The sequence below is a fragment of the Penicillium digitatum genome, chromosome 1 (assembly GCF_016767815.1).
Source record: "Penicillium digitatum chromosome 1, complete sequence".
NCBI lineage: Eukaryota > Fungi > Ascomycota > Eurotiomycetes > Eurotiales > Aspergillaceae > Penicillium > Penicillium digitatum.
This window is the reverse complement of record NC_089384.1, coordinates 6,317,199-6,341,616: the sequence shown is the minus strand read 5'-3', so window position 1 is coordinate 6,341,616 and position 24,418 is coordinate 6,317,199. Positions and strand designations below refer to the sequence as shown.

The following is a 24,418-nucleotide window of genomic DNA, read 5'->3' as shown; positions in this document are numbered from 1 at the left end:
TAGCGAGCGAGCGCGATGGAGAATTAAAGGAAAAGGAGAACAGTGGAATACGGTTTTTTGAAGAGAGGTTGATGACCAAGTCGAATGGGGAGCTTGAAGCTGGCGGCAGCTCACTGTCCTCTCACCGCCTGCTTGGCAAATCAAACAGAAAAAAAGTTCCATCTTGGCATTTTCTTTTCTTTAGTACATCGCTTTCACAACAGCATCATGGTGAGTTTTTTCCTCGAAATTTTGGGTTTTTAGATAGCTATGCTAACAAAATGTAGAAAATCAAAGCACTCTCGCGCTCCACGGCGTCGCAGCAGGCCCCTGGGTCCGCTGTCGTTCGCCAGTCGCGGAATCTCGACCCGACTCAGCATCCTTTTGAGCGGGCTCGTGAATATACTCGAGCTCTGAATGCGATCAAGATGGAGCGTATGTTTGCTGCTCCATTCTTAGCGCAGATGGGCAACGGACACGTGGACGGTGTTTACTCGATGGCAAAGGATCCTGGCTCGCTTGAACGCTTTGCAAGTGGCAGTGGCGATGGTGTGGTGAAGGTGTGGGATCTGACGACTCAGGGCGAGGTTTGGAATACCCAAGGCCATGAAAACATGGTCAAGGGTCTGTGCTGGACACCGGAGCGAAAGCTTCTGTCATGTGCGAGTGATAAGACGATTAAATTGTGGGATCCTTACAACTCATCATCTGAGGCCCCACCGATGGCAACCTATCTCGGAAATAGTGCCTTCACCAGTGTCACACATCACCGAACCCTCCCTTCTTTTGCTGCCGCTTCTGGTGTCATTTCGATTTATGACCTTTCCCGGCCTTCCTCTACACCATCGCAAACTCTGCACTGGCCGACCAGCGTTGATACCATCACATCTGTTGCGTTCAACCAGACTGAGACTTCCATCCTGGCTTCGACTGCCATGGACCGCTCAGTCATCATGTACGACCTGCGTACCTCCCAGCCGGTGCATAAGACGATTTTGAGACTGGCATCCAACGCCATTTCTTGGAACCCAATGGAAGCGTTCAATTTTGCCGTGGCAAACGAGGATCACAACGCGTACATATTCGATATGAGAAAGATGGACCGTGCTCTCAATGTCCTGAAGGACCATGTGGCTGCTGTTATGGATGTCGATTTCAGTCCCACGGGTGAAGAGCTGGTCACTGCCTCATACGATCGGACAATACGTCTATGGAACAGATCAACCGGTCACTCGCGTGACATTTACCACACAAAGCGGATGCAACGTGTCTTCTCGGCAACATTCACGCCTGACAACAAGTATGTCTTAACAGGATCGGACGATGGCAATGTTCGCCTCTGGCGTGCCAATGCATCGGACCGCAGTGGAATCAAGACTGCCCGTCAACGTTCCAAGCTGGAGTACGATCAAGCTCTGATTAAGCGGTACTCACACATGCCTCAAATTCGCCGCATCAAACGCCAGCGTCATGTGCCTAAGCCTATCAAGAAGGCCGGTGAAATCAAGCGTGAGGAGCTCAATGCTATCAAGAGACGTGAGGAGAATGTGCGCAAGCATACTAAGAAGAGCAACCTGGCGCCGAGAACCCATGAGCGTGAGAAGATGATTCTGGCCCACGAGCAATAAATTGATCAATCTGATGTATCACTTTTCGTCGACCAGGCTCGGCCGCAAGACTTGCAGTCGAAACTATTGTCGAAGGGGCAATATGCTCAATGAAACCGATCGCTCCGCTTCAAAATATATCTTGATGGGACTCATACAAGGGTCCTTTTTCATGATTTATGCCAATCTGCACCGCTCAGCTGCATTCTAGCCACCTATCAATCTGTCTTGTCAGATGTCTGCCGGCTTTGAATCACGGCAGCATCTATTCCACTCAGATATCTCGCAATCCGTTGCACCGTGGCGGGTAGCACGGCGTACCAATTCACGAGCTTTGCATAAATAGGCAATCTGATCACACCACCTCGACCGCTATCAATCGCTGTCACCATCTCCCGCGCTACTTCGACCGGTTCCAAGACTGGCGCAAAGAACTGGTTCGGTGCACGCACCCAGTCGAACAACGGCGTCGACATCTGCCCAACTTCCACCAACAATGTCTTGACCAACGGGTTACCCCTGGTTTCTGCTTCTATCGTCCGATGGAGTGCGCTAAGTCCGGCTTTACTTGCTGCATAGTCTGATAGTCCCGCAGCACCCAACTGGCCCAGCACAGAGCTGACCGTGACAAGGGTTCCTCCATTTTCTGCTGCGATGATCCCAGGCAAGAAGACTTGGTACAGATGGAAAGCTGCCAGCAGATTAGTGCGGATGGTCATTTCGAATGCGTCCGCTGGCAGATCAAGCAAGGGGAGGCCGTTGATCCTGGCCGCGGCACAATTGATGACGATCGTCGGTGTTCCTAGCTGTAAAAGATTTCGCGAATCAGACCCCAATTGAAGCAAGCCATAGCGCGCTATAAAAACAATTTACCCCAGCCATTAAACTAGCCAGAACCGCAGTCGTAGCATGGAATGGAACTAGAGTCCCAAAACCAGACCAAAAGCAAAGAAAGCAAACCTACCTCTTTCAAAATCCTCTTTTTCGCAACCTCCAATGCGCCCCTCTCCGCGACATCACATTTAATGTACAAAACGCCTTCTCCAAAGACCTCATCGCTGCATGTTTCCGGAATGTTCTTAATATCCAGTACGGCGACACTCCCCCCGCGCATACTATACATCTGCGCAATCAACTGACCCAGTCCACTCGCCCCGCCGGTGATGACCACGACTTCATGCTCGAAATCGACTGTGCGCGGGACACCGTGGGCGGCGCGCTGGTTGATAATCCGCGCGATGAAAAGGACTGTCAGGGCCGTTGCGTAACTGACAGTGAGAATCCAGGCTGGGTCTGTTGATGGTGTTACCTGTGCGCGCAGGCAGAGTACGGAAATCCAGGCTATGAAGGGGTTGAGGAGGGATTTGGAGAGGATGTTTATTAGGGTATCGATTGTTAGGACGTTGGTGTGTGGGTTTGTTGGGCCGGGAGTTGGGTGGGGTACTTTGGCCGTTGTTTTTATGAGCTGAGGGGTTGAGGATGACATTGCAATGTCTGTCGTGGAGTTTTGTTCTGACTCCGTGAAATTGGATATCAGAGGTGTGGAGTGAGAACGACCTTGGCAGATTCGAGACGCGTTTGGTTATGCGGGGCTGACAAGACCATCTACGAACAGCTCAACTTGGATGAGCGTTGCAATCTCGCCATTTTACTGCTAATTAAATCAATTTTTGATACCTGTCTTGTGGCAAGGATGAAGAAATTCAAGTGTCTGAAGGCACAAATCTACGGGGTATTGACTTCGACATTCCTTGGCCAGGCTGAAGACATGAAAATTGAACTCAGATTCACGAAGGTCATTTGATCACATAACATATCCCATTTCCCATATCGAAGAAAAAAAACCAGCGTAAATCCACAAAATGCTTGCTCCCCCATGATTGTGTCCGACAGTGCACCCCTGGCTTGAACAACAAGGTCGCAGATCAATCATCACTGCTTGCGATGACCCAACGCCGAATGAGGCTTCCGGTTCCGAGCCTCCTTAGCGGCGCCTCGGATAGAGTGACTAAAGGTAAGGCAATTCTCATCCTCAGCCATGATGTCAAGATCGCTTGGGGTCGACGGCACCTGGAAGCCCTGGCCAGCTTCAGGGTAAACGCGGTAATCTTCAGGATCATAGTCCGAATCATGCTGGGATCCAAAATGTGAAGACTGGGACATAGACGGAGTGGGAGACTGTAGTCGAGATTGAGAGTATGATGACTCGTCATCGGTGAGGAGGTCAGAGTTCGAGGAAACGAAAGAGGCCTTGCGATCACGTGCAGTTGTAGGCGCAGCTTGAGATGTAATCTTGCGCGCAGCCCTGGAAGGTGTCTGCAAAGTCGTTGTGGTAGAATTCTGGGGAGCAGTTGTGGAGGCATGCGCATGAGAAAATCCGGTGAAAGTCTGGTCCCCGGTGACACCAAGAGTTGGGGGAGCCGAGTTGGGAGCAGCATCGGAGACCATTGCAGCAAATATTATGTTATTATCCAGGACAGTATCTTCAGAAGCTGTGGTATCAGAAGTCTTGCCGATCCGTTGGTTTGGATCCATGGCGTTAGCGTTCTCGGACGGGGTTCCCAATTGTTCCCAATCAAGTGTTGCAGGCCGAGGTTTTTTCTCTGGTGTAGTTTTGGAAGCCCGATTGTTGTGTGGCGGCAAGAGGGAGGGAGTGAAATCAGTCATGGTGTGCATATCAGAGGGAAACAGAGGAACCGACGGCCATTCGTTTGAGACTTTCACTAAAAGCTGGACCAGGGAATCATGCGAAAGAGATGACAGATACGCCCGGCGTTCTTCTTCTGAATAACAATTTCCACTGACTTGAGATCCAGCCACAGGCTGCTTCATCGATCGTCCATTTTTTTTCACTTTCATTACAGCCTTCTTTTGAGATTTGACCTGGGCTGTCTGACGTTGCTCGGGCTTACACTTGATGCAAAACCAACTCATCTCCGATATTTTGATAACCTCATTATCGATGTTCGGGTTGTGACATTTCTGATGCCACGGAGCATCGCATGAGTCACACAGAACAATCAAATTGTTCGAAGGGCTGTATCCTCGGTAGCAGCCAGTGCAAACTATATTCACCTGGCGATTCAAACGCTTCCGTTTTTTTGCTGCCGCTTTGACAGGTGGCCCTTTTGTTACCACAGACTCAGCTTCCCTAGCAGCTGGCTGGGTAACACGACGGCCAGATCGAGTTCGATTTGAAGCCAGGGCAGTGCTGGCATTTTGATGAACAGTTTCCGTAGCCCGGGCTGTTGTCCAAACTGCGTCTTCCTGAGGCATTGCTAGTGATCCCCAACTTTCCCAGGGTAGGTTATCAGCCATAAGCTCCAGGGGTGATGATAGTGGTTGGATCACTTCTGAGATGCCCTCGTGGTCAAATATGTTGCCCTCATGGACGCTCTGGGGGCACTCTGGGTTGATGTCGGGGGCGGGGAGACCCATGAATGCCGCTGAAACCGTCATAATGAGTTTCTTGCAGAAGATTGTTTCAAAAGGGGGACTGGCCAAGATTTTTTTGGATAACTAATTGAGCTTTGATGTGAAAGAACAGAACAAAACTGCAGGTGATAATGAGGGGAAAATGCACTATTTATGTCCTTTTAGGCAGTACCGGTCTTCCAACCTGATACATATCACAATAGACACTAGGTTTTTTTGCTGATGGACAGTCAAATGCAGTTGAGTTCTCTCAATTCTTCAACTAGAAGTAGGGTTGGAGCGAAGTCGCCGAATGAAAGACCTTTGTATAAGCATCACGTGATGTCCCAAGGCAACCTTAAAAGGCTTTGGATAATGCTAGTAATTCTAGACTATGAAGACATCAATTGAGATAGAGAGAAAAGATGCACAATTGATTCTTTACGAAGTAAGAATCGCTAATTATTTATGGATAGTACTGCCGGCCAGAAAGAAGGCCTGATCATCAATACCGAAACGCAGTAAGCATAGCAAACCAGGATAGTAGTTGTACGACCTCGTTTCTCGTATCTTTTCTGTCTAGAGAGCAATCAGCAAGATACCCGGCGAAAAACGCGGTTTTTGCTTGATAATAGGTTCAAGGAAAATCCAAGAGTTAATGGGATGTAAGGAAGATGCCCCCAAAGGACCAAAAGACTATAATAGAGCCGAGGGGCCACTTGCGTATGGTGGTGATTTCTAATTTGCTTATATACAGACCTCGGGGAGTGTCGTTCATGTTTGTCATAAACAATCTTGGGTTCAGGACACGACTCCCTCATCCTTCAAGCGAGCGATGTCCGCCTCCCCATAATTGAGGACAGTACTCAATATCTCATCCGTATGCTGACCTAAAGTAGGAGGAGGCATGCGCACGCCTGGTGTCGCTTCGGAGTACTTGATAGGCGTGTTGACCATCTTGATGGGACCACATGCAGGGTGGTCAACTTCTGTCACCATGCCTCGTGCCAAAACTGATGGTAGGGTCAGTGCCACTCTGATCACATGCAAGGAAAATAGACAGACTTACCATGCTTGTGATTCAGGGTCCCCTGAATGTCGTTGACAGCCGCATAGGGCATACCGCTACCTTCAAAGACATCCAACCACTCCTGCGTGGTCTTCTGCATAGTAGTGCTTTCAATAATATCGTCAATCTCCGCCCGGTGCTGCACTCGGTTGCTGTTAGTGACGAAGCGGGCGTCCGACTTCAGCTCAGAGAAGCCCAGTCGATCACACAACACGCCAAAAAGCCTATCATTACCACCGCCAAAGAGAATGTCTCCGTCACTGGTCTTGTAGCTCCGGTAGGGTACTATTGATGCTGGGATGTGTCAGTTCGCTTATTAATATACTCGACACAAGAGACTGTTTGCTGCCTACGGTGTGCTGTGCCCCAACGGCCGGAATCCTTTTGCCCACTGATAAGCGCAGAGCTAGCCAGGTTCGATAGCGTAGCGACCTGGCAATCACTCAAACAGACATCGATATGTTGACCTCTACCAGTCCGACCCCGAGCAATCAAAGCCGCCATAATGGCATTTGAGGTGTATAGTCCGGTGGTCAGATCGGTGACGGCAACACCAACCTTTACTGGCGCACCATCCCGAGCACCGGTAATGTGCATCAATCCCATCTCGGCTTCCACCATGACGTCGTAGCCTGCACGGGTGCTATATGGGCCTGTCTGGCCATACCCGGTGATGCTTGCATAGATCAACTTGGGGTTGATTTCCCGCAGGCTCTCATAGTCCATGCCGTACTTTTTTAAACCCCCGGGGAGATAGTTTTCGACTAGGACATCGCATTCCTTTGCAAGCTTGTGTAGAATCTCGACACCTGATTTGTGCTGGAAGGATAGACCAAGGGATTTCTTATTTCGGTTGACCTACATCCATGGTTAGTGCCATGGAAATTAATTTTAATAACTTCAGGGGAAGGCCCGCACAGCTAGGTAATAGGCACTCTCACCAGGGCCTTTTCTGGAAGCATCTTCGTACTTCGCATACGGCGGACCCCAAGCACGAGTATCGTCGCCGCGCACAGGGTGTTCGACTTTGACAACGTCTGCTCTATGTTTCGTCTTGTTAATCCCATGCGTATCAATCTTTGGAACAGCTTTACAGCTCTTAAGCTCACCACATACCCTAAATCACCCAGAATTTGAGTACAATAAGGCTACAGCAAGTCAGCTTGGATCGTAAACACATAGTAGTACCTCGAGAGGTGTACTCGCACCAGCCAAAACGCGCGTCATATCAAGCACCCGAATACCAGCTAAAGGCAACGACCCATCAACTGGAACTGTACTGTAGTAGCTCCGTCCTGGCACCGTGCGCCGCAAGGCATTACTACCCCAGGACAAGCCCGATCGACGGGCAACAACTTGGAACCTGAGCGCGACCGTCATGATGATAAATCTGGAGAAAGCAGCGAAATCCAAAAACGAAGCACAAACAAAAGTCCTGATAGCAAGAAGATCCCCCAGTAAATGGGATCCGGGGAAACTGGCGAGTCTCCGCCAAAACGCCGACGCCGACACCGCTCGGAGGGGGCAATGCCGAGGCCACACACCGCGGGGGCATTTTTCTTGTAAATCAACAACCGCAGCTATGTTCACAGGTCTTGTTGAGACAATTGGGAGTATGTAGATCTTTCTTTTGTGAAGTGAGGTCAATAGCTAATGCTGGTTTGAACAGCTGTCACGGCCTTGGAGCCCATCGATACCTCGTCGAGCGGGGGCGGGGGAACGTCTCTCACCATCTCCGACTGTGAGGAGATACTCACCGACGCGCACCTGGGCGATAGCATCGCAGTGAATGGTATTTTGCCCTTTTTATGTCCAAGGTATATGGAAGATTGTCTAAAAGTGGGCTTAAGGAACATGTCTTACGGTCACTGCATTCGATAAGACCTGGTTCAAGGTTGGCTGTGCGCCAGAGACGCTACGACGCACAAACCTGGGCTCCTTGCAGGCCAATTCACACGTGAACCTCGAACGCGCCGTTTCAGCCGATACCAGGATGGGAGGACACTTCGTGCAGGGCCATGTCGATACCGTTGCGGAGATTCTGTCTGTTACGCCGGATGGAAACTCGTTGGTGTTCCGGCTGCAACCACGCGATAGAGATATTCTGCGCTATATTGTGGAGAAGGGCTACGTGACCATGGATGGTGCTAGCTTGACTGTCACCAAGGTTGTCGATGGACAGGACGGATACTGGGAGGTCATGCTTATTGCCTACACGCAGGGGAAGGTGGTCACCGCGGCGAAAAAGCCGGGTGACCTTGTCAACGTTGAGATTGATATTGTAGGCAAGTATGTGGAGAAGAGCGTGCAGGGATACTTTGCTGGTACCTCCGGCGGAGATTTCACTATCTTGGAGAAGATGGTGAACAAGATCGTCGATGAAAGGCTCAAGCAATAGATTAAAGTTACGAATCACGAATCTCCACCTCTCAAAGCCATTGAAATATTCGGTGATGATAAGGCAAAATGTGTCCTTTGAATACCACGAGACCATGGCCAAAACCTCGGTTAATGTTTATGGCCTAGGGTCGGCCACATAGTATGTTGTATATTGTAGTCTGACAAAGTTGTCAGTCGGAAATAACTCTTTCCCGTTCCGGTAAGTCCTATTACGACGGAGTTGTAGGATCCACTCTATACTGCTTTGTAAGCCCACAGGCAGGTTAAATAGGTGAAGCGCTGGCTTATTTAGAAATGCACACTCATTTTACCACTTGCTCCATATAGTAAGCACTTAGTATCAAGTCATACATAACCTTCCGTTAGTTCAACACGAAGCCCCCTCAACGTGTCCATAAACGAGTCAAAATGTCGTCTGAAATAGAAAGGTGACGGCGGCGTCTAGCAGATGCCGAACAGCAGCTTTCAGCTTCTCAACAACAGCTTTCGGCTTCTCAACAGCAATTCTCCAAAACCAATCTCCCTACGTTTCTTGATGGCCTTCATAAGCATCTTTTCCTCAAGCTTGGAATCCAACCGGATGAGACACAATCAACGCGTGGGGATCCCGCAAATACGAGCAACAAGCTTCGCCCCCGGAAACTTAGAGCTTGGGACTCTTTCGCTAGCGAGCAAGACGAAATGTGGCGCTTGCTGATGGATTCTTCGCTCGTGGAAAACAAACTATTCACTTCTCTACATATTTTAGAAGAGATAGGTGAAAATATTTGCCGGCAACCGATCGGTTCAGAACTCGACTTGAATCACTTTCTTCGTCAGACTGTTGAGGACCATGGTTTCGAGAATCGTTGAAGAGCTCTACAAGGATCCACAACTTCGACGCACTTTCCGTCTAAGAGGGTCGATCCGTTTCGAAAACCATTCTAATACACTGAGCCCAGCACGCGAACTAGAAGAAGGGTTGAAGAGTATGAATATTCACGGTCGCTCGGCACCGCGGCGCTCACCGCGTATAGCTGCCCGAGAGAAGACGCCATCCAGTGCGGCTGCACGTGAGCCTAAAACTCCGCTGCCAGCAATCAAACGACCTCAAGCTGACCAATTTTGCGTCTATAATATTCCAATCGAATTCTCAGAATCAACACATCGCGTCGCTGCTTATATCAAAGAATACAAATCTCCACACAATGTGACTTTGGGCCATATATACGAGGGATTGGGAGATATGGATGTTGATGAAGTGATACAGCAGAAAGATGATGAGTCTCTGAAATCTCGCTTTCAGCGAGCTCTTATTGCACTCCTCTCGCAGCCCTTTGACTATATGGTACGCGCTGGTACGCAGGTAGGAGTCCTCAGCACTGGCGAAGCCGATATCTATCTGCGAATTGACGATGACCCTTCAACACTTTTCTACCACCTTTCCGTGCCAAAAGGAGACGTAGGAAATGAGACAGGGTGGGACTCTCACTCGGATTGCCCTAATCGCTTACACTTGACTGCCGTAGGTCAGTCTCTCGCCTTTACTCTCCAGGCGCTACGCTTGCAGCCCCGGAATCAGGCTTGGAGGTGGCAAGCAATCGATAACCTGCCAAAGTGGGAAATTGTACTTGCGGGAATTCTGGACGGTATTTCAGAAGATGACGTGCCATCTTCCGAATATCGTCCCCCAAAAGCGAATAACTCCTTCGTGCGATCTCCGGTCCAACTGCGTCGCAGGAGGCTTAAATCCAACACGGATGGTTTTCGACCCTCGAGCACGCATAGTAGTTCTGATGACGACGGGGATGACCCCAATACACCAAGCCGACGTTTGCACGTTCCTCAGGGCCTCGAAAGAAGGCAACGAGTAGCAATTGGCCAACAGCGTGACCCAGCCAAGGCAGGGTCATTTTGCGAGGATAATCATCGGCGCTACTGCACGTTAAAATGCCTCCGTGGTCTAGTAAATCGAGGGGCTTTGAACAGGGAATTAGACCGGGCTTGCCCCAATGTCATTAATCATGGAAAAACGAAGCACATTCTGACCTTGCAATCCTTCATCAAGCTGTTGCAGCGTCAACTATCCGAGACCGTCAATGCAGACTGTGAGACGCTTGGTATCCATGGTTCCCGAGGTGCTCTTTTGAAAGTGACGCTCTCATCACACGGGTACACCGCGCCCGCGAAATGCACGGTTCCAGAGTTCCGCGACTTCCTTCGCCATGAAGCAGCTGTATACAACATCCTTCGTCCGATCCAGGGAGTATGTCACGGTGCGAACCGTGATGCTTAGTTAGAGGAAGATCACGGCACGTGATCTCCGACCTGTTTATCTTGAACTTCAGTTCTAGATCCTGTTGTAGCTCTTCGAGCTACGTCTTGTATATTAGCCTGCCCCTGCCTGTACCTGCCTGTCAATGTGAATCTGATCTGTTACGACCTGTCCCTGCCAGTCATCTCCTATCATACCGTCCTGCCAGCCCGCACCCTGACACTACGTAGCTCCTACCCCTAGGAGTTGACTGTCTGAAAATGTCTGAACCGCCCCGAAAGCCCCCGAACTGAACTCTGGTAGACCCGGTCCTGAGCAGACCGCTACCACTGAAGAACCGCCTGCTACCACTGAAGAACCGCCTGCTACCGCTGAAGAACCGCCTGCTACCACCGAAGAACCGCCTGCTACCGCTGAAGAACCGCCTGCTACCACTGAAGATCCGCCTGCTACCACTGAAGAACTGCCTGTTACACTGAACCAAAGAGAAGAAGAGTTCCCGAGCTATGCTATGCTAGATTCCGGAGCTGAGGGGAAGAGATTCGTCGACCAAGAATGGGCTCGAGAGAATGGTCTTACCCTCATACCACTGACGAAACCTATCCAACTGGAAGGATTCGATGGACAAGAAGCTGAGTGTGGGCCGATCACCCACTATGTCCAAATGCACATCCGCATCAGCGATCACCGAGAGAAGAAAGCCTGTTTCCTGGCCACCCAGTTGGCACACTACCCGATCGTGTTAGGCCTTCCGTGGCTGAAAGTACACGACCCCTATGTCCGTTTCGCTGAACACAGCATTGAATTTAACAGCGACTACTGCCGAAGGAACTGCAACATACCCTTGCGGAGCGCGAAGATCCAGGCGCTCCACGAGATACCTGTAAAGTCCCGTCCGAGGAACCTGCCTGCACGACCAACTGGTCTCGAGAAAGGAGACATTGCAGCCGTATCGCTAGCTGCGTGTGCTGCGTATGCAAGAAAGAAATACAGCATGTTCGCAATTACAACCGCGGACATCGAGACTGCACTGAACCCCAAGACCGACACTGAACCTGACCCCGTGTCTGCACTGCCTGAAGAGTTTAGAGACTTCGCCGAAGTGTTCTCACCCAAGGAAGCCGAGCGCTTGTCACCCCACCGATCATACGACCACAAGATGGTCTTACAAGAGGACAAACCCTTACCTTTTGGGCCCCTCTATCCCATGTCCCGAAATGAGCTCGAGGTCCTGAAAGACTGGATCGAAGATAACCTGAGGAAAGGGTTCATTCGGCCCAGCTCCTCGCCCGCTGCCTCGCCTGTTCTGTTCGTGAAGAAACCCGGCGGAGGTCTCCGCTTCTGCGTGGATTACCGTGCACTGAACGCAATCACTGTTAAGGACCGTTACCCGTTGCCGCTGACCAAGGAAACCCTGAATAACCTGAAAGGGATGAAGTTCTTTACGAAGATTGATATCATCTCCGCCTTCAACAATCTGCGAATTGCGAAGGGACAAGAATACCTGACTGCCTTCCGTACGAGATTAGGACTGTTCGAATCATTGGTGATGCCATTTGGTTTAACTGGAGCCCCCGCATCCTTCCAACGATTTATCAACGATACGTTACGAGAGTACCTGGACTGTTTCTGTACTGCTTACCTGGACGATATCCTGATTTACAGCCGCACGCGTGCGGAACACATAGAACATGTACGAAAAGTCCTCCAGCGCCTCCGAGAGGCAGGCCTGTTCGCAAAACTATCGAAATGCGAATTCTGTGTGTCCGAGACGAAGTTCCTTGGTATTATCATCGGTGAAGATGGTATCCGTATGGACCCCGACAAGATCGAAACGATCGTGAACTGGAAAACACCGACCTGTCTGACTGATGTGCAAGCCTTTATTGGTTTCGGCAACTTCTACCGCCGCTTTATCAGAGACTTCTCGAAAGTCATCGCCCCGCTCGTGAGACTCACGAAGAAAGACGTCCGTTTCGAATGGACACCTGTCTGCCAGCTGAGCTTCGAAGCCTTGAAGAAGGCGTTTACATCTGCCCCGGTTCTGAAAGCGTTTGACTGGTCCAAGGAGATAGTCCTGGAAACAGACGCGTCTGATTTTGTCTCTGCCGGTGTACTGTCTCAGTACGATGACGCTGGAATACTGCACCCTATCGCATTTTTCTCGAAAAAACACTCCGCCGCCGAGTGTAACTATGAGATATACGATAAAGAACTGCTAGCCATAATCCGCTGCTTCGAAGAGTGGCGTCCCGAACTGGAGGGCACACCCTCGCCCGTGAAGGTCATAACTGACCACCGCAATCTGGAATATTTCACGACAACGAAACTCCTGAACCGCCGCCAAGCCCGATGGTCTGAATTCCTGTCCCGGTTTAACTTCAAGATCACGTACCGTCCCGGAAAACAAGGTGCAAAGCCCGACGCCCTGACCAGGAGGTCAGAGGATATCCCTAAAGAGGGGGATGAGCGCTTAGCGCATCAGAGCCAGACTGTTCTGAAGAAAGAAAACCTACAGATAAACGTCACAACACGACAGAGAAACGGAGTCACTACAACCACTCCACCTGAACTGCCAGACCTGCCAGAAGAACCGCCTGCTACCGCTGAAGTCCCGCCTATTATCACCGATCCGCCCATCACCGCTGCTCCTGAAACAAGAGTCCGATTCATCGAGAACAACCTGCCCGAACCACCATCTACGATCAAGGATTTACTGCTGGAAGCCTACAACCAAGATAAAGTAGTACAATCTATCCTGGAAGCGTTAGACAAGAACGCTAGCCGTCACCCTGAGATTACACTTGCCGACTGCGAACGAAGAGGCAACTACCTCTACTACCGGAACCGCTTGTACGTCCCTGACAACGATGAACTGAAAGCTGAAATACTGCGCCTGTGTCATGACAAGCCCACCGTGGGACACCCTGGCCGGTCGAAGACCTATGAACTGCTGTCCCGAGAATACTACTGGCCTAGAGTATACCAGTACGTGAGCGACTGGACCAAGAACTGCCATACCTGCCGCCGTATCACCCCCGCCCGAGAAGTCCGTCAAGGGATCCTGAGACAACTGCCCGTACCTGAGAGAGCCTGGCAAGATATCAGCATGGACTTCATCACGCACCTGCCCCTGAGCTACGGTTACGACGCCATCCTAGTCGTGGTAGACCGTCTGACCAAGATGAAGCACTTCATACACTGCAAGGGAACCTGCAACGCTGAAGAAGTCGCCCGCCTGTACACCCGTCATGTCTGGAAACTGCACGGCCTGCCGAATACCGTTGTATCTGACCGAGGACCCCAGTTCGTGGCCCAATTCTGGAAACACCTGACAAAGCGCCTGCGAATCACCAACCTGCTGTCAACCGCTTATCACCCGGAAACTGATGGCCAGACTGAACGCGCGAACGCCGTACTGGAACAATACCTCCGAGCGTATGTGTCCTACTTACAGGATGACTTGTCTGAATGGCTCCCGCTGGCCGAATTCACTGCAAACTCTCATTACTCCGAGAGCACCCGAGTTTCTCCGTTCTACGCGAACTATGGGTTCCACCCCCGCATCGGGTTCGAACCATCCCAGCCTGCCAGTCACCCTGCGACCCGAGACGCGGAAAAGTTCGCTACACGAATGCAAGAACTGACTGAGTACGTCCGCGCCGAGATACTGTCCGCACAAGCCCGATACGAAGAACAAACGAACCGTCACCGCGCCCCTGCCCGCCGATACCGTCCTGGACAACTGGTCTGGCTGAACGCCAGGAATATCCGAACCCTCCGCCCGCAGAAGAAACTGGACTGGAAGAACCTAGGCCCCTTTAAGGTCCTAGAAGCTATAAGTGCACACGCTTACAAGCTCGAACTGCCTGCTAGTATGAAGATCCACCCTGTGTTTAACGTCAGCCTGCTACAGCCTGCCGCCACGAACCCGGTAAATGGACAAGTTACTGAACCCGCACCGCCTGTCGAAGTCGAAGGACTGGAAGAATGGGAAGTTGAAGACATCCTAGATTCCCGCTGGGAACGACGAGGCCGAGGAGGCCCGCGTCTGAAGTACACCGTCAAATGGATTGGTTACGACGAACCCACTGAAGAGCCTGCTGAATACCTGGACCACGCCCGCGAGATCGTACGGAACTTCCACCGAAGATACCCGCACAAGCCTCGCCTCGACGGAGCTCGGCTCTAAGGGAGGGGGTACTGTCACGGTGCGAACCGTGATGCTTAGTTAGAGGAAGATCACGGCACGTGATCTCCGACCTGTTTATCTTGAACTTCAGTTCTAGATCCTGTTGTAGCTCTTCGAGCTACGTCTTGTATATTAGCCTGCCCCTGCCTGTACCTGCCTGTCAATGTGAATCTGATCTGTTACGACCTGTCCCTGCCAGTCATCTCCTATCATACCGTCCTGCCAGCCCGCACCCTGACAGAGTATACGTTCCTCTACACCTTGGAAGCTTCGATCTGGTCCACCCCTACAGCTACGATGGAATCGCCTATCTCGAGCACATGATGCTATTGAGCCCAGGCGGACTTCGTCTCGACGTAGCATGTAAAGACTTGGATCAGAACAGTCTGGTCTCTAAGTTGAAAGAGTCCCTATCAGCAATTCATAATCAAAACGTCATCCATAACGACCCGGCCCCGCGCAATTGGTTGTACAATCCAGAAAGCAAAAAAGTGGTGGTTTTTGACTTTAAAAGGGCTGGAGTTATCCACCCACGCCCGATCTTGAGCCTGATTTCACCAAATCGCAAACGCAAACAAACGATCGACGGATCTGATAAGAAATCTCCAAGTCCAGGATTTGCGCCGGAAATGAAAATAGCAATGCACGAGTTGCGGGCCTTCCGTCTACCGCCTGCGAAATACGTCACGCGAGACGCATGTATAGAGCAGAGAGCGTCTTCGAGTATGTGACAGGTATCAAGATCAGACCATTCTCGAAGTCGGCTGCACACCGTTGCACACCAACTGTTTCGTGTCATTTGAGCTGCTCGCAATATAATTAGGGACGCCGTCAGATACACAGTGCATAATATAGCATATTTGTAGTGAAGTAAAAGAAAAAAGCTCTCCCAAGTACGGAGTATCTCATCTCTTGATGATCCAGATAGATCAATTGCCTCGATGCCAAAAGGTAGTGTTCTTTGATCCTCATCAGAGGAAGCAATCTCGACCGATGGTTGTCTGAACATCGCTGCATGTCGTGGGAAAGAAGGGTCAAGGAACCAGGCCGATTAATTTCTAGACCAGCATATGTTGACAACCAGCAGTAAACCCCGCCCCCCCTCCGAACATCCACGATTTGGTCAGCGGGTAGGTAAAAGGGCAGCGTAGGGGGGGGGGGGTTCAATGATACGGAGGTGCCCACCCTTTCTGAACACTTTCCATTCTTGCTGATGCAGTTATGAATGAATTCCTTCTCCCCGGAGAACAGAGGAGGAACTGGGTGTGTCTTACCTGAGCCGACAGACACGAGATGAGAAAACAGTACGCTTTCTTTGACGTTTTGAGTTGATGTAAGCCGATAGCTCGGTCAAGTGTGGCTTCTTTCAGGTGTCAGGTTCAAATTGCATCCTATATGTTGTACAGGAAATCTCGTCGATGCAGGTTTCGGAATAAAACGATTTTCTTCCTCAACTTGTATTTGCGTATTTGATTTTTACCAGTATCCAAGCTCGACAAAGCGGATATTTTTATAGACAAGAACAGATTCGATGACCGAGTTTGCAACCTGGTAGAACTTTTGCCGAAGCCAGGTACTCCATGCTAACCAGAAGTGAGCACCAATTCAATATATACGGAAAGAACACGCCAAGAAGTGGCAGAGGAAATCAAGTACGTAGGTAGTTAGTGCTTGTAGTGAACTTGAAATCTAAGGGCGAAGGATGAATTTGATTACCAAGACTGCATTATATGAGGACAAACCCCGAAAAACGCCTAGATGCCTATCGGGTATGTGACAGTGACAGAAATTTTGGTCCATATGAAATGGATAAAAGATGTGAAGACGGGGGTAATTTTTGATACAGTCCACCAATGTGACACTCAAGTCGGCACGACTTGAGTGTCACATTGGTTCAGTCGCAAGAGCCGTCCATCAAGCGTTCAAATAGAAGGGTTGGGAAAGGTGTGGTGATGACTTCGAACAGCCACTCACTCTTCCATGGACTCGTCTGAATCGGCGTCAGAGTCGTCATCTATCGCTTCACCCTCACCCTCAGCGTCTTTATCAAAGTCATCATCGCTGAGCCAATCTTCATCGTCCATATCAACACCCTCATCCTCATCCTCCTCGGCCACTTCTTTGCCACCTCTAGCCTTGGCCTTTTCCTGCTTCTTCCGCTCAATGTTCTCCCTCTGCAGCTTCTTTCTCTGCTCCTTCTCCTTCCTCCGAACGTCCCAGCTCTGGTCCATTTTCCGCACCTCCTTCTCAGATTTCTTGATGAAGTCGTGCCACATGATCTTGCCATCGCAGACTCCATCCTCAACCTTCATCAAGCGAAGCCGTAAGCGAGGACCCAGCTCCACGAGTTTCACAGCCCGCTTTTCAACACCGGGGGTATGGGCTGGCTTGTCCTGACCCTTCTCTGCAGCCTTTTGGCGCTGCATTTCTCGCTTGTTCAGAACTCGGCGGGTCGTGCTCTCTGCAACCTCCACTTCGGCATCGGTGTCTAGCTCGGTTTCACTAGCTGATGTGTAACCTGCAGCAGAGGGGTCGAGCAGGTAATCAGCAGCATCTTCTAGCTTTCCAAGGTTGGGAACGGCGGTCTTTTTCTTGTCTCGGTTCCGAATCTCTTTGGGATCCAGGCGGCGGATTCTTTTCGATACACCGGTCTTCTTCGTGGCAATGGCGTAGTGACGGAGAGTCAAGATATATGAGTCACTATCTTTTTCGGCAGGCTCTCGGTTGAGAAGCATAACACGGCGGATGGAAGAGAGAGGCTGGATTTGGGGGTTAATGGGAGGGAAGAGGGATTGGAAGATCGTAGTTGTGAGGGTCTCGAGCCGCTTCGGCACTTTGGAATCTTCAGTTGCACCTGGCGTGGTGAAGTTGTTCATGACCAACAGAGGCGGTGTCTTATGGTCTTGTCCGCCACTTTTTGGGCGCTTCATGGATCTCTCAACGTCCTTGCACAGCGAATAGTTCTCGACTTTGAAGTGAAGAGTGGGTCCACGGGGAGTAACAGCGAGTCGCATATTTGTGTTGCCAGTTGCAGATTTAGAGAACAACATAAGATGAGTGACGCCTAGGGGACCCGTCATAACGGTATAATCTCGCAGTCTGTTGGATTTGCGTTCCTATTTTGTTTATTAGAGGGAACAAGCAGAATAGTGATTGTGAATCACACCTTCAATCGCACAGCAGTATCGGGCTCCATCATACGACGGACGTCCTTAACCAACTGGGTCACACTGCTACCAACTTGAGAAGCGCCTACTCGAATGACCATAGACTTTGGGGTTTTCGACATTGAGGCAGCGCTGCCCTTCACAACGGAAGCATTTTGCGGCTTCTGATGAGTGCGCTTCTTGACACGTTGCTTGGCCATTTTGATGTAAAAGACGAGAAAAACAAGACTGGTGGGGAAAGCAATGTATCTTAGATCGAATACCTCGAGGTTTTTTTTTTTCTCCAAAAATTAGCTTTAGAAACAGCGCCGGATCAACAATATTGCGGCCCCACATTAAATTATTTCTTTTGAGAGTAGTTCAACGTCGACAACTTTGTTTTTATTAAACAGAGACCAAACAATGCCGATTGCCAAAAAGCGCAAGGTCGCACACGCGGCACCTGCTGCACCTGTTGAAGAAAGCGACGTTGAATCAAATGCAAGCTCTTCAAGCCCCCAACCTACCGCTAAGGATGCCGATGTCGAAGATGGCGCGAGCGATTCAAACACCCAACCCACCGCCGATGACCCCAATGTTGATGGCGCTTCCTCCGAGACTGAACCCAGCGCTCCCAAAACATTCAAAGAACTGGGTCTGATCGACTCGCTCTGTGAGGCCTGTGACAAAATGGGATACAAGGCTCCTACACCAATCCAGTCCGAATCAATCCCGCTGGCACTTCAGGGTCGTGATATTATTGGATTGGCTGAAACAGGATCTGGAAAGACAGCCTCATTTGTACTACCGATTCTTCAAGGTTTGTGTTCATTTGACGACAGATGCCTTATACGATACTAACGAGTCCTCTAGCACTCATGGAAAAACCCCAGCCTTTCTTTGGCCTCGTAATGGCCCCAACCCGTGAACTGGCATACCAGATTTCACTAGCGTGTGAGTCTCTTGGTGCAACAATTAACGTCAGATCCACCACATTGGTCGGCGGCATGGACATGGTTCCTCAGTCAATCGCTTTGGGAAAGAAACCTCACATTATCGTTGCCACCCCCGGTAGACTTCTCGACCACCTCGAGAACACGAAGGGCTTCTCCCTCCGCAACTTGAAATTCCTCGTCATGGATGAAGCAGACAGACTCCTCGATATGGATTTCGGCCCTATTCTCGATAAGATCCTGAAGGTCCTGCCGCGCGAGCGCAGAACCTTCTTATTCTCCGCCACTCTGAGCTCAAAGGTAGAATCTCTCCAGCGAGCCTCGCTTTCAAATCCGGCCCGCGTCTCGATCTCTTCCAGCAAGTACGCCACCGTGGAAACCCTCCAGCAAACCTATATCCTTCGTCCTTATAAACACAAGGACATCTACCTTGTTTACCTCCTCCACGAATTCATCGGCCAGTCTGTTATTATCTTTATGCGCACCGTTCATGAGACGCAGCGTGTTGCTTTCCTGCTGCGCGGTCTAGGCTTTGGCGCAATCCCTCTCCATGGGCAGATGTCTCAATCCGCTCGCCTGGGAGCATTGGGAAAATTCCGATCGAAGAGTCGTGAAATCCTGGTCGCCACTGATGTTGCCGCTCGTGGTTTGGACATACCGTCTGTGGACTGCGTTTTGAATTTTGACTTGCCAACCGACAGTAAGACCTATATCCATCGGGTAGGTCGTACAGCACGTGCCGGAAAGTCTGGAACTGCCATCTCTTTTGTCACACAATATGATGTAGAAATTTGGCAGCGCATAGAGGCTGCAATGGGCAAAGAGTTGGCCGAGTTTCCCGCACCAAAAGATGAGGCTATGGTGTTTGCCGAGCAAGTGAGTGCCTCGCAGCGTGACGCCATCCAGGCGATGAAGCACTACGACGAGAAAAAGGGGGCCAAAGGTAAAGGAAAGTTCTCATTCAAGGGTAAGCGAAGTCGCGATGCCATGGACCAGGAAGAGGGCTAGAATTTCATGTTCTTTCATTTGCTTCTTTTTGTACATGAACAGGCGGTCTAGCTTACGAATTTGGGGCGTTTAAGTATATAATATGAAAATAACCCATAGCTTTCATTACTGCGTCAAAATGATATCGAATATTTCCTGGACCATATTTCCGGGGGTCCATAATAGTTTTAAAAATCCGCTGCCTAAAGCCACAAAGGCAGGTATGATAATTGCAATACAGCCTAGAGAAACAGTGACCCCTAGGGCATCTGTCAAGGCCAAAGAACCATTTCGGACAAGAGAATCCCTTAGGCACTGCCTGCCTCGCTAACGGCGTTGGCGACGCGAGTGGCGAGGTCGTCCGCCTCGGAGCGGCTGGCAGCCTCAGCGTACACACGGACGGCATCCTCGGTACCACTGGCACGGGCGAAACTGCGGCCCTTGTTGTACCGAGACTGAAGAGATTCGATGGTGCCCTGCAGACCGGCAGGAGACTCAAGCTTACGCTCGGCGTCGTATGCCTTAAAAATGGAACGGTCATTGACCTCGACACGCACGAGACGCGATGGAAGGTCAGTGTAGGTTCCAAGCCACTCCTTGGGTGACCAGCCTTTGTGGGCGAGGATGGCCTCCACAAGAAGTGCATCGGACAGAGCATCACCGACAGCTTGGTTGATCAAATCAGTCAGTGCCTGAAGGCTCTCCAGGGCGTGCTGCTGCGCTGGCGATTGAGGCTCGGTGTTCTTGATGACCTTCAGAGCATTCTCGGAGAAGGTGACTGTGCCATGTCCGTTGGCCTCAAAGTAGACACCAACATCGAACCGTAGTGCGGCGTGGTGGAGGTGCTTCACGCCGGTGTTGGTACAGATAATGGGGAGCTTGAGGATCTTCTCAATGTAATCTGTGCTTGCACCATTAGCATAGGCGGTCTGGACAACACCAATCTTCAGTTTCGAAGCAATTCCAGCATTGCGGGCAAGATCGCCGATAAAAGAAGCGGCAAGGGTGGCAATGCGGTCACCATCCAGAAGGCGGAACACGTTGCTCTCGTCCTGGAAGTAGTAAACAAGACGATCGGCGTCACCGTCAAGCGAAGCGCATCGATCAAGCGCAGCAGCTTTGGAAGAAGGAGGAGCACGTTGCTTGGTCTTGACAAAGTCGGCACCGCACTGCATGAAATGTTAGGTTAATTGAAACTTGGCTGTTGGGCAGGTGGAGGCATACATCAAAGTTCAGGGAGTCAGGGTTGATAACATCATCGTTGACAATCTTAACATCGATTCCAGCAAGATACTTCATCAGTTCCCTCAATTTAGGCCCACCAACACCGTTGGCGCAATCCACAGTCAAGGAACCCTGGACCTTCACTCCTCGCATAACCTTCTTGAAGGAGTTTGCAAGCTTCTCATAGTATCCTTGCTCAGTTGGCTCGCCATACTCGTATTGTGTTCCAAGGGTGTTTTTGCAGCGAACAACGTAGTGAAGCTGCGGGGTGGTCATGTATTTAAAGTCCACAAACTCAACGTCTGTCACGGTGAGCGCGGCGTTCAGAACGCCTACTAGACGGGAACCAGAAGCACGGGTGTCACGAGCGAAGACCACACGAGCGGGGTTGGCCATATTGACATCAATTTCCTTGACAAGTTCATCATAGACATCGGCGATATTATCCAATGGAGCATTTGCCAGTCTTGTCGCGTACGCCTCCCACTCGGCCTAGTTAGAACAGTGAGCGGGTTGTTCCAAATTCGGTTATCCAACGCAGGGCAATCTTACTTCAAGCATCTCGCCCTAGAGAAAATTAAAGTTAGACTTGTCTCAATGGGGATAGTACGAGGATAGTACTATGGCAGGGACCGATGACTTGGACTCACCATGGGGTCAACCAGCTTGACACCATTGTCCTCCGCGGGGTTGTGGCTAGCAGTAACCATAACACCAATCCATTGTCCACTAAGCTTCTTCGACCGCAGACTTGCAAGCAAGCCCACTGCAAAAACAACGGTGTTCAGGAGGTCGCTGCACAGCCAGATTGGTCAGAACAAGTCGGCGTCAACAAGGACGATCGCAGAGTTCTTGAGATGCGGAGGCAGGGTGGATCAAAGCCACATTTGAAGAAACTTACGCTTTCATGCGAAACTATAACGGAGAGAATGGAAGTTAGCCGACCTAGCCTGAGTGTTCTTTAAGTAATGCGACATACCCCTGCTGTGCCATACTCAAATACCTTGCCCTCTGGCTTTGTGTACTGCAACGCCGCCTCGGTGATCGCTTTCTTGACAGCCGGAGAGGCCATGGCGCAAAAAATGTAATTGGTTATGAAGCACCGTAATGAGATTCAAAAGGGCAAATGCTTTGAAGCTTCAGGGAAAGTCAAGGTCGAAGAGAAGGGTTGTACTTGAAACAAAAAAAAGCGGCTGAGGGGTTTGAAGGTTTATTGCGACGGCCTTAGCGGTGAGCAATTGGCGGGGAACACAGACCAGGATGCGGCAAGGGAAGTGGCAATAAAATATACACCCGCATTAGCCGCCGTGGATATAACAGCACCGGTAAACACTCTGGTGGGGAGCACCTAAATCTTCATTGCTGCTACCTCCACGTCTAAGCTACAGTCAAGCATGACAGATTACCATGTCTATGCTATCCTGGGTATGTATACATATACAATGATCGCCAAATTTTAATCCTCTTCACGCCTTTAGCCTATGCGTCGCAATATCGTCTTGTGTGTCCCTGATCAGGAACCTGTCGGGAGCAACCGATATGTTAGTCATGGGAACAAAATATGTCGTGCAAACGGAGGGATGACATACGAATACCACCAAACAGCGGGGACCACTGTACCCAGATGCCAGAGACTGTGCGCGTCGATCAACCCATTCCAAGGGGGAAAATCGAGCAACTCTAAACTCATAGCCATGATTATCCACGCCACAATCATACCAGGCCAGGCGGTCCAAGATTTCAAATGTCTTTGGTATCGGAAGATACTAAAACCGGTCCACAAGAGGTTTTGAATAATGCCAACGACTACGTTCGCCATCATATTGTAAGTGTAGTCCCAAGACCAGAAGGTAAGATAAGACACGTGCAATGTGTACAGCAGAACGCAGACAGCAGTCCAAAGCCGACGTAGGGTTGGCCGGTATGGAGGATACTCGAGGTCCAGGCGGAAAATTCGAACAACAGCAAGGTAGAGACCGTACAGCACACTAGCGCCAGCCGCCCAGTAGTCCAGCTTCTCCGTCAGGGGGAAATCACGCATATGGAATATCATGCTGAAACTCCAGCTTGCAAGTCCAGCGTATCCAAACATCATGTAATATGGGCGGAGCGAGTGCCAGGCGGGGATAGACTCTTGAATACGAGACATGCCATGCCAGTGGGCAGCGAAGTTGAAGAAGGAGAAGAGCACCGAGAAGGGCTCCTGCATCCCTAGGAGCCTACGGAATGGCCACTTCCCGTGGAATTGTACAACCGGGCTGATCATTGGGGGATCACGCGAAACTCGGCGGTCGGTTATGACATGTTGACAAGTGTAGTCACATTCAGCAGGGCAGGTCCATAGTAGCAAGCGATGGTGGAGAGCTAAAAAAAAGTCAGAAATGGGAAACCGGGGAACGATTGGAATGATGACTTAACATACGTAGCACTGAATTACCGTTCTGACAATTTTCCGTTTTACAGACCTATGGTTGTTAGTTGTTTCCAAGGGTCTGTTGTCGCGGAGTTGTACCTGGACACATTCTTTGAATTCGGGGAGATGGTCTCCTAGTGACGCGTTGGACCTGCCAATGAGGGAGGCTAAGAAGACGAAAGAGAAAAGAGCGTAGAGATTCACTCTTCCTATACCCAGATTCATTGTGGACCGATAGGTTGGTTTCGAGGTCTTGGGCGTTCAAGTAAACTAAAGGAAGAATGGCAGGTTGGGCGGAGCTCCCGGCGGCATCGAAGAGCCTCCCTCGGTGGTCTTGGCAAGATCAAAACAGCTCTTTGTTTACCCCACAGTGCCATTGATTTACTTTGTGCAGCTTCAATTGAAGTGGAATTGGCCTTTTTTTGCTGCTATTGTCAGATAGCATTATTGCTTGGAGATCTTCATAGTTCACTCGAAAGAAAGACATAGTCAACGGCGCAATTGGCCTACTCTAATGATCAAATATCATCAATTGGTGCTAGCCATCCTTGGACATGGGTTATTCTCCATACGGATACCACCCACATAGGATGCAAGTGCACATTGATACGCCTAGAACTTCCCAGTGGTACAACTATGCCACGCAGATAGCCCTATGCGAGTGAGGGCAAGCTTTATCATGTGCACATCCACGTGATTTCCAAATGCAGCTAGTGCGGGCGGGGATTGGAGTTAAGCTTGGCGGGCGGGCAAATAACCCAGAAGAAAAAAAAAAGTTAA

At 50.3% G+C, this 24,418-nt stretch overlaps 10 protein-coding genes across 10 annotated transcripts; 4 read left to right on the top strand and 6 right to left on the bottom strand.

Moving 5' to 3' along the window:
- Positions 1-207: 207 nt before the first annotated feature.
- Positions 208-1,607, top strand: Pdw03_4514 (Small nucleolar ribonucleoprotein complex subunit (SOF1), putative; the record flags this gene model as incomplete). The annotated part of the gene is made up of 2 exons (XM_014675581.1): positions 208-210; positions 267-1,607. The coding sequence occupies 2 exons, from the start codon at positions 208-210 to the stop codon at positions 1,605-1,607; spliced, it is 1,344 nt and encodes a 447-aa protein (XP_014531067.1).
- Positions 1,608-1,804: 197 nt separating this feature from the next.
- Pdw03_4513 (Short-chain dehydrogenase/reductase family protein, putative) lies at positions 1,805-3,072 on the bottom strand (the record flags this gene model as incomplete). The annotated part of the gene is made up of 2 exons (XM_014675582.1): positions 1,805-2,392; positions 2,551-3,072. The coding sequence occupies 2 exons, from the start codon at positions 3,070-3,072 to the stop codon at positions 1,805-1,807; spliced, it is 1,110 nt and encodes a 369-aa protein (XP_014531068.1).
- A 446-nt stretch (positions 3,073-3,518) lies between these two features.
- On the bottom strand, positions 3,519-5,045 carry Pdw03_4512 (Zinc finger, PHD-finger; the record flags this gene model as incomplete). The annotated part of the gene is made up of 1 exon (XM_014675583.2): positions 3,519-5,045. The coding sequence occupies one exon, from the start codon at positions 5,043-5,045 to the stop codon at positions 3,519-3,521; it is 1,527 nt and encodes a 508-aa protein (XP_014531069.2).
- A 756-nt stretch (positions 5,046-5,801) lies between these two features.
- Pdw03_4511 (CAIB/BAIF family enzyme) lies at positions 5,802-7,449 on the bottom strand (the record flags this gene model as incomplete). Its single annotated transcript, XM_066100769.1, has 6 exons — positions 5,802-6,013; positions 6,070-6,363; positions 6,423-6,927; positions 6,988-7,111; positions 7,186-7,217; positions 7,276-7,449. The coding sequence occupies 6 exons, from the start codon at positions 7,447-7,449 to the stop codon at positions 5,802-5,804; spliced, it is 1,341 nt and encodes a 446-aa protein (XP_065956169.1).
- A 202-nt stretch (positions 7,450-7,651) lies between these two features.
- Pdw03_4510 (Riboflavin synthase, alpha subunit) lies at positions 7,652-8,467 on the top strand (the record flags this gene model as incomplete). Its single annotated transcript, XM_014675585.1, has 3 exons — positions 7,652-7,682; positions 7,739-7,861; positions 7,920-8,467. 3 exons carry the CDS (start codon positions 7,652-7,654, stop codon positions 8,465-8,467), a joined length of 702 nt encoding a protein of 233 aa, XP_014531071.1.
- An 834-nt stretch (positions 8,468-9,301) lies between these two features.
- Positions 9,302-10,744, top strand: Pdw03_4509 (metalloprotease; the record flags this gene model as incomplete). Its single annotated transcript, XM_066100768.1, has 1 exon — positions 9,302-10,744. One exon carries the CDS (start codon positions 9,302-9,304, stop codon positions 10,742-10,744), a length of 1,443 nt encoding a protein of 480 aa, XP_065956168.1.
- A 6,141-nt stretch (positions 10,745-16,885) lies between these two features.
- Pdw03_4508 (Ribosome biogenesis protein SSF1/SSF2) lies at positions 16,886-18,282 on the bottom strand (the record flags this gene model as incomplete). The annotated part of the gene is made up of 2 exons (XM_014675586.1): positions 16,886-18,031; positions 18,082-18,282. The coding sequence occupies 2 exons, from the start codon at positions 18,280-18,282 to the stop codon at positions 16,886-16,888; spliced, it is 1,347 nt and encodes a 448-aa protein (XP_014531072.1).
- A 202-nt stretch (positions 18,283-18,484) lies between these two features.
- Positions 18,485-20,022, top strand: Pdw03_4507 (ATP-dependent RNA helicase, putative; the record flags this gene model as incomplete). The annotated part of the gene is made up of 2 exons (XM_014675587.1): positions 18,485-18,881; positions 18,935-20,022. The coding sequence occupies 2 exons, from the start codon at positions 18,485-18,487 to the stop codon at positions 20,020-20,022; spliced, it is 1,485 nt and encodes a 494-aa protein (XP_014531073.1).
- A 287-nt stretch (positions 20,023-20,309) lies between these two features.
- On the bottom strand, positions 20,310-22,297 carry Pdw03_4506 (N-acetylglucosamine-phosphate mutase; the record flags this gene model as incomplete). Its single annotated transcript, XM_014675588.1, has 6 exons — positions 20,310-21,170; positions 21,226-21,717; positions 21,778-21,792; positions 21,876-22,020; positions 22,127-22,140; positions 22,205-22,297. 6 exons carry the CDS (start codon positions 22,295-22,297, stop codon positions 20,310-20,312), a joined length of 1,620 nt encoding a protein of 539 aa, XP_014531074.1.
- Positions 22,298-22,691: 394 nt separating this feature from the next.
- Pdw03_4505 (Per1-like) lies at positions 22,692-23,863 on the bottom strand (the record flags this gene model as incomplete). The annotated part of the gene is made up of 4 exons (XM_066100767.1): positions 22,692-22,746; positions 22,815-23,589; positions 23,648-23,690; positions 23,738-23,863. The coding sequence occupies 4 exons, from the start codon at positions 23,861-23,863 to the stop codon at positions 22,692-22,694; spliced, it is 999 nt and encodes a 332-aa protein (XP_065956167.1).
- Positions 23,864-24,418: the final 555 nt, after the last annotated feature.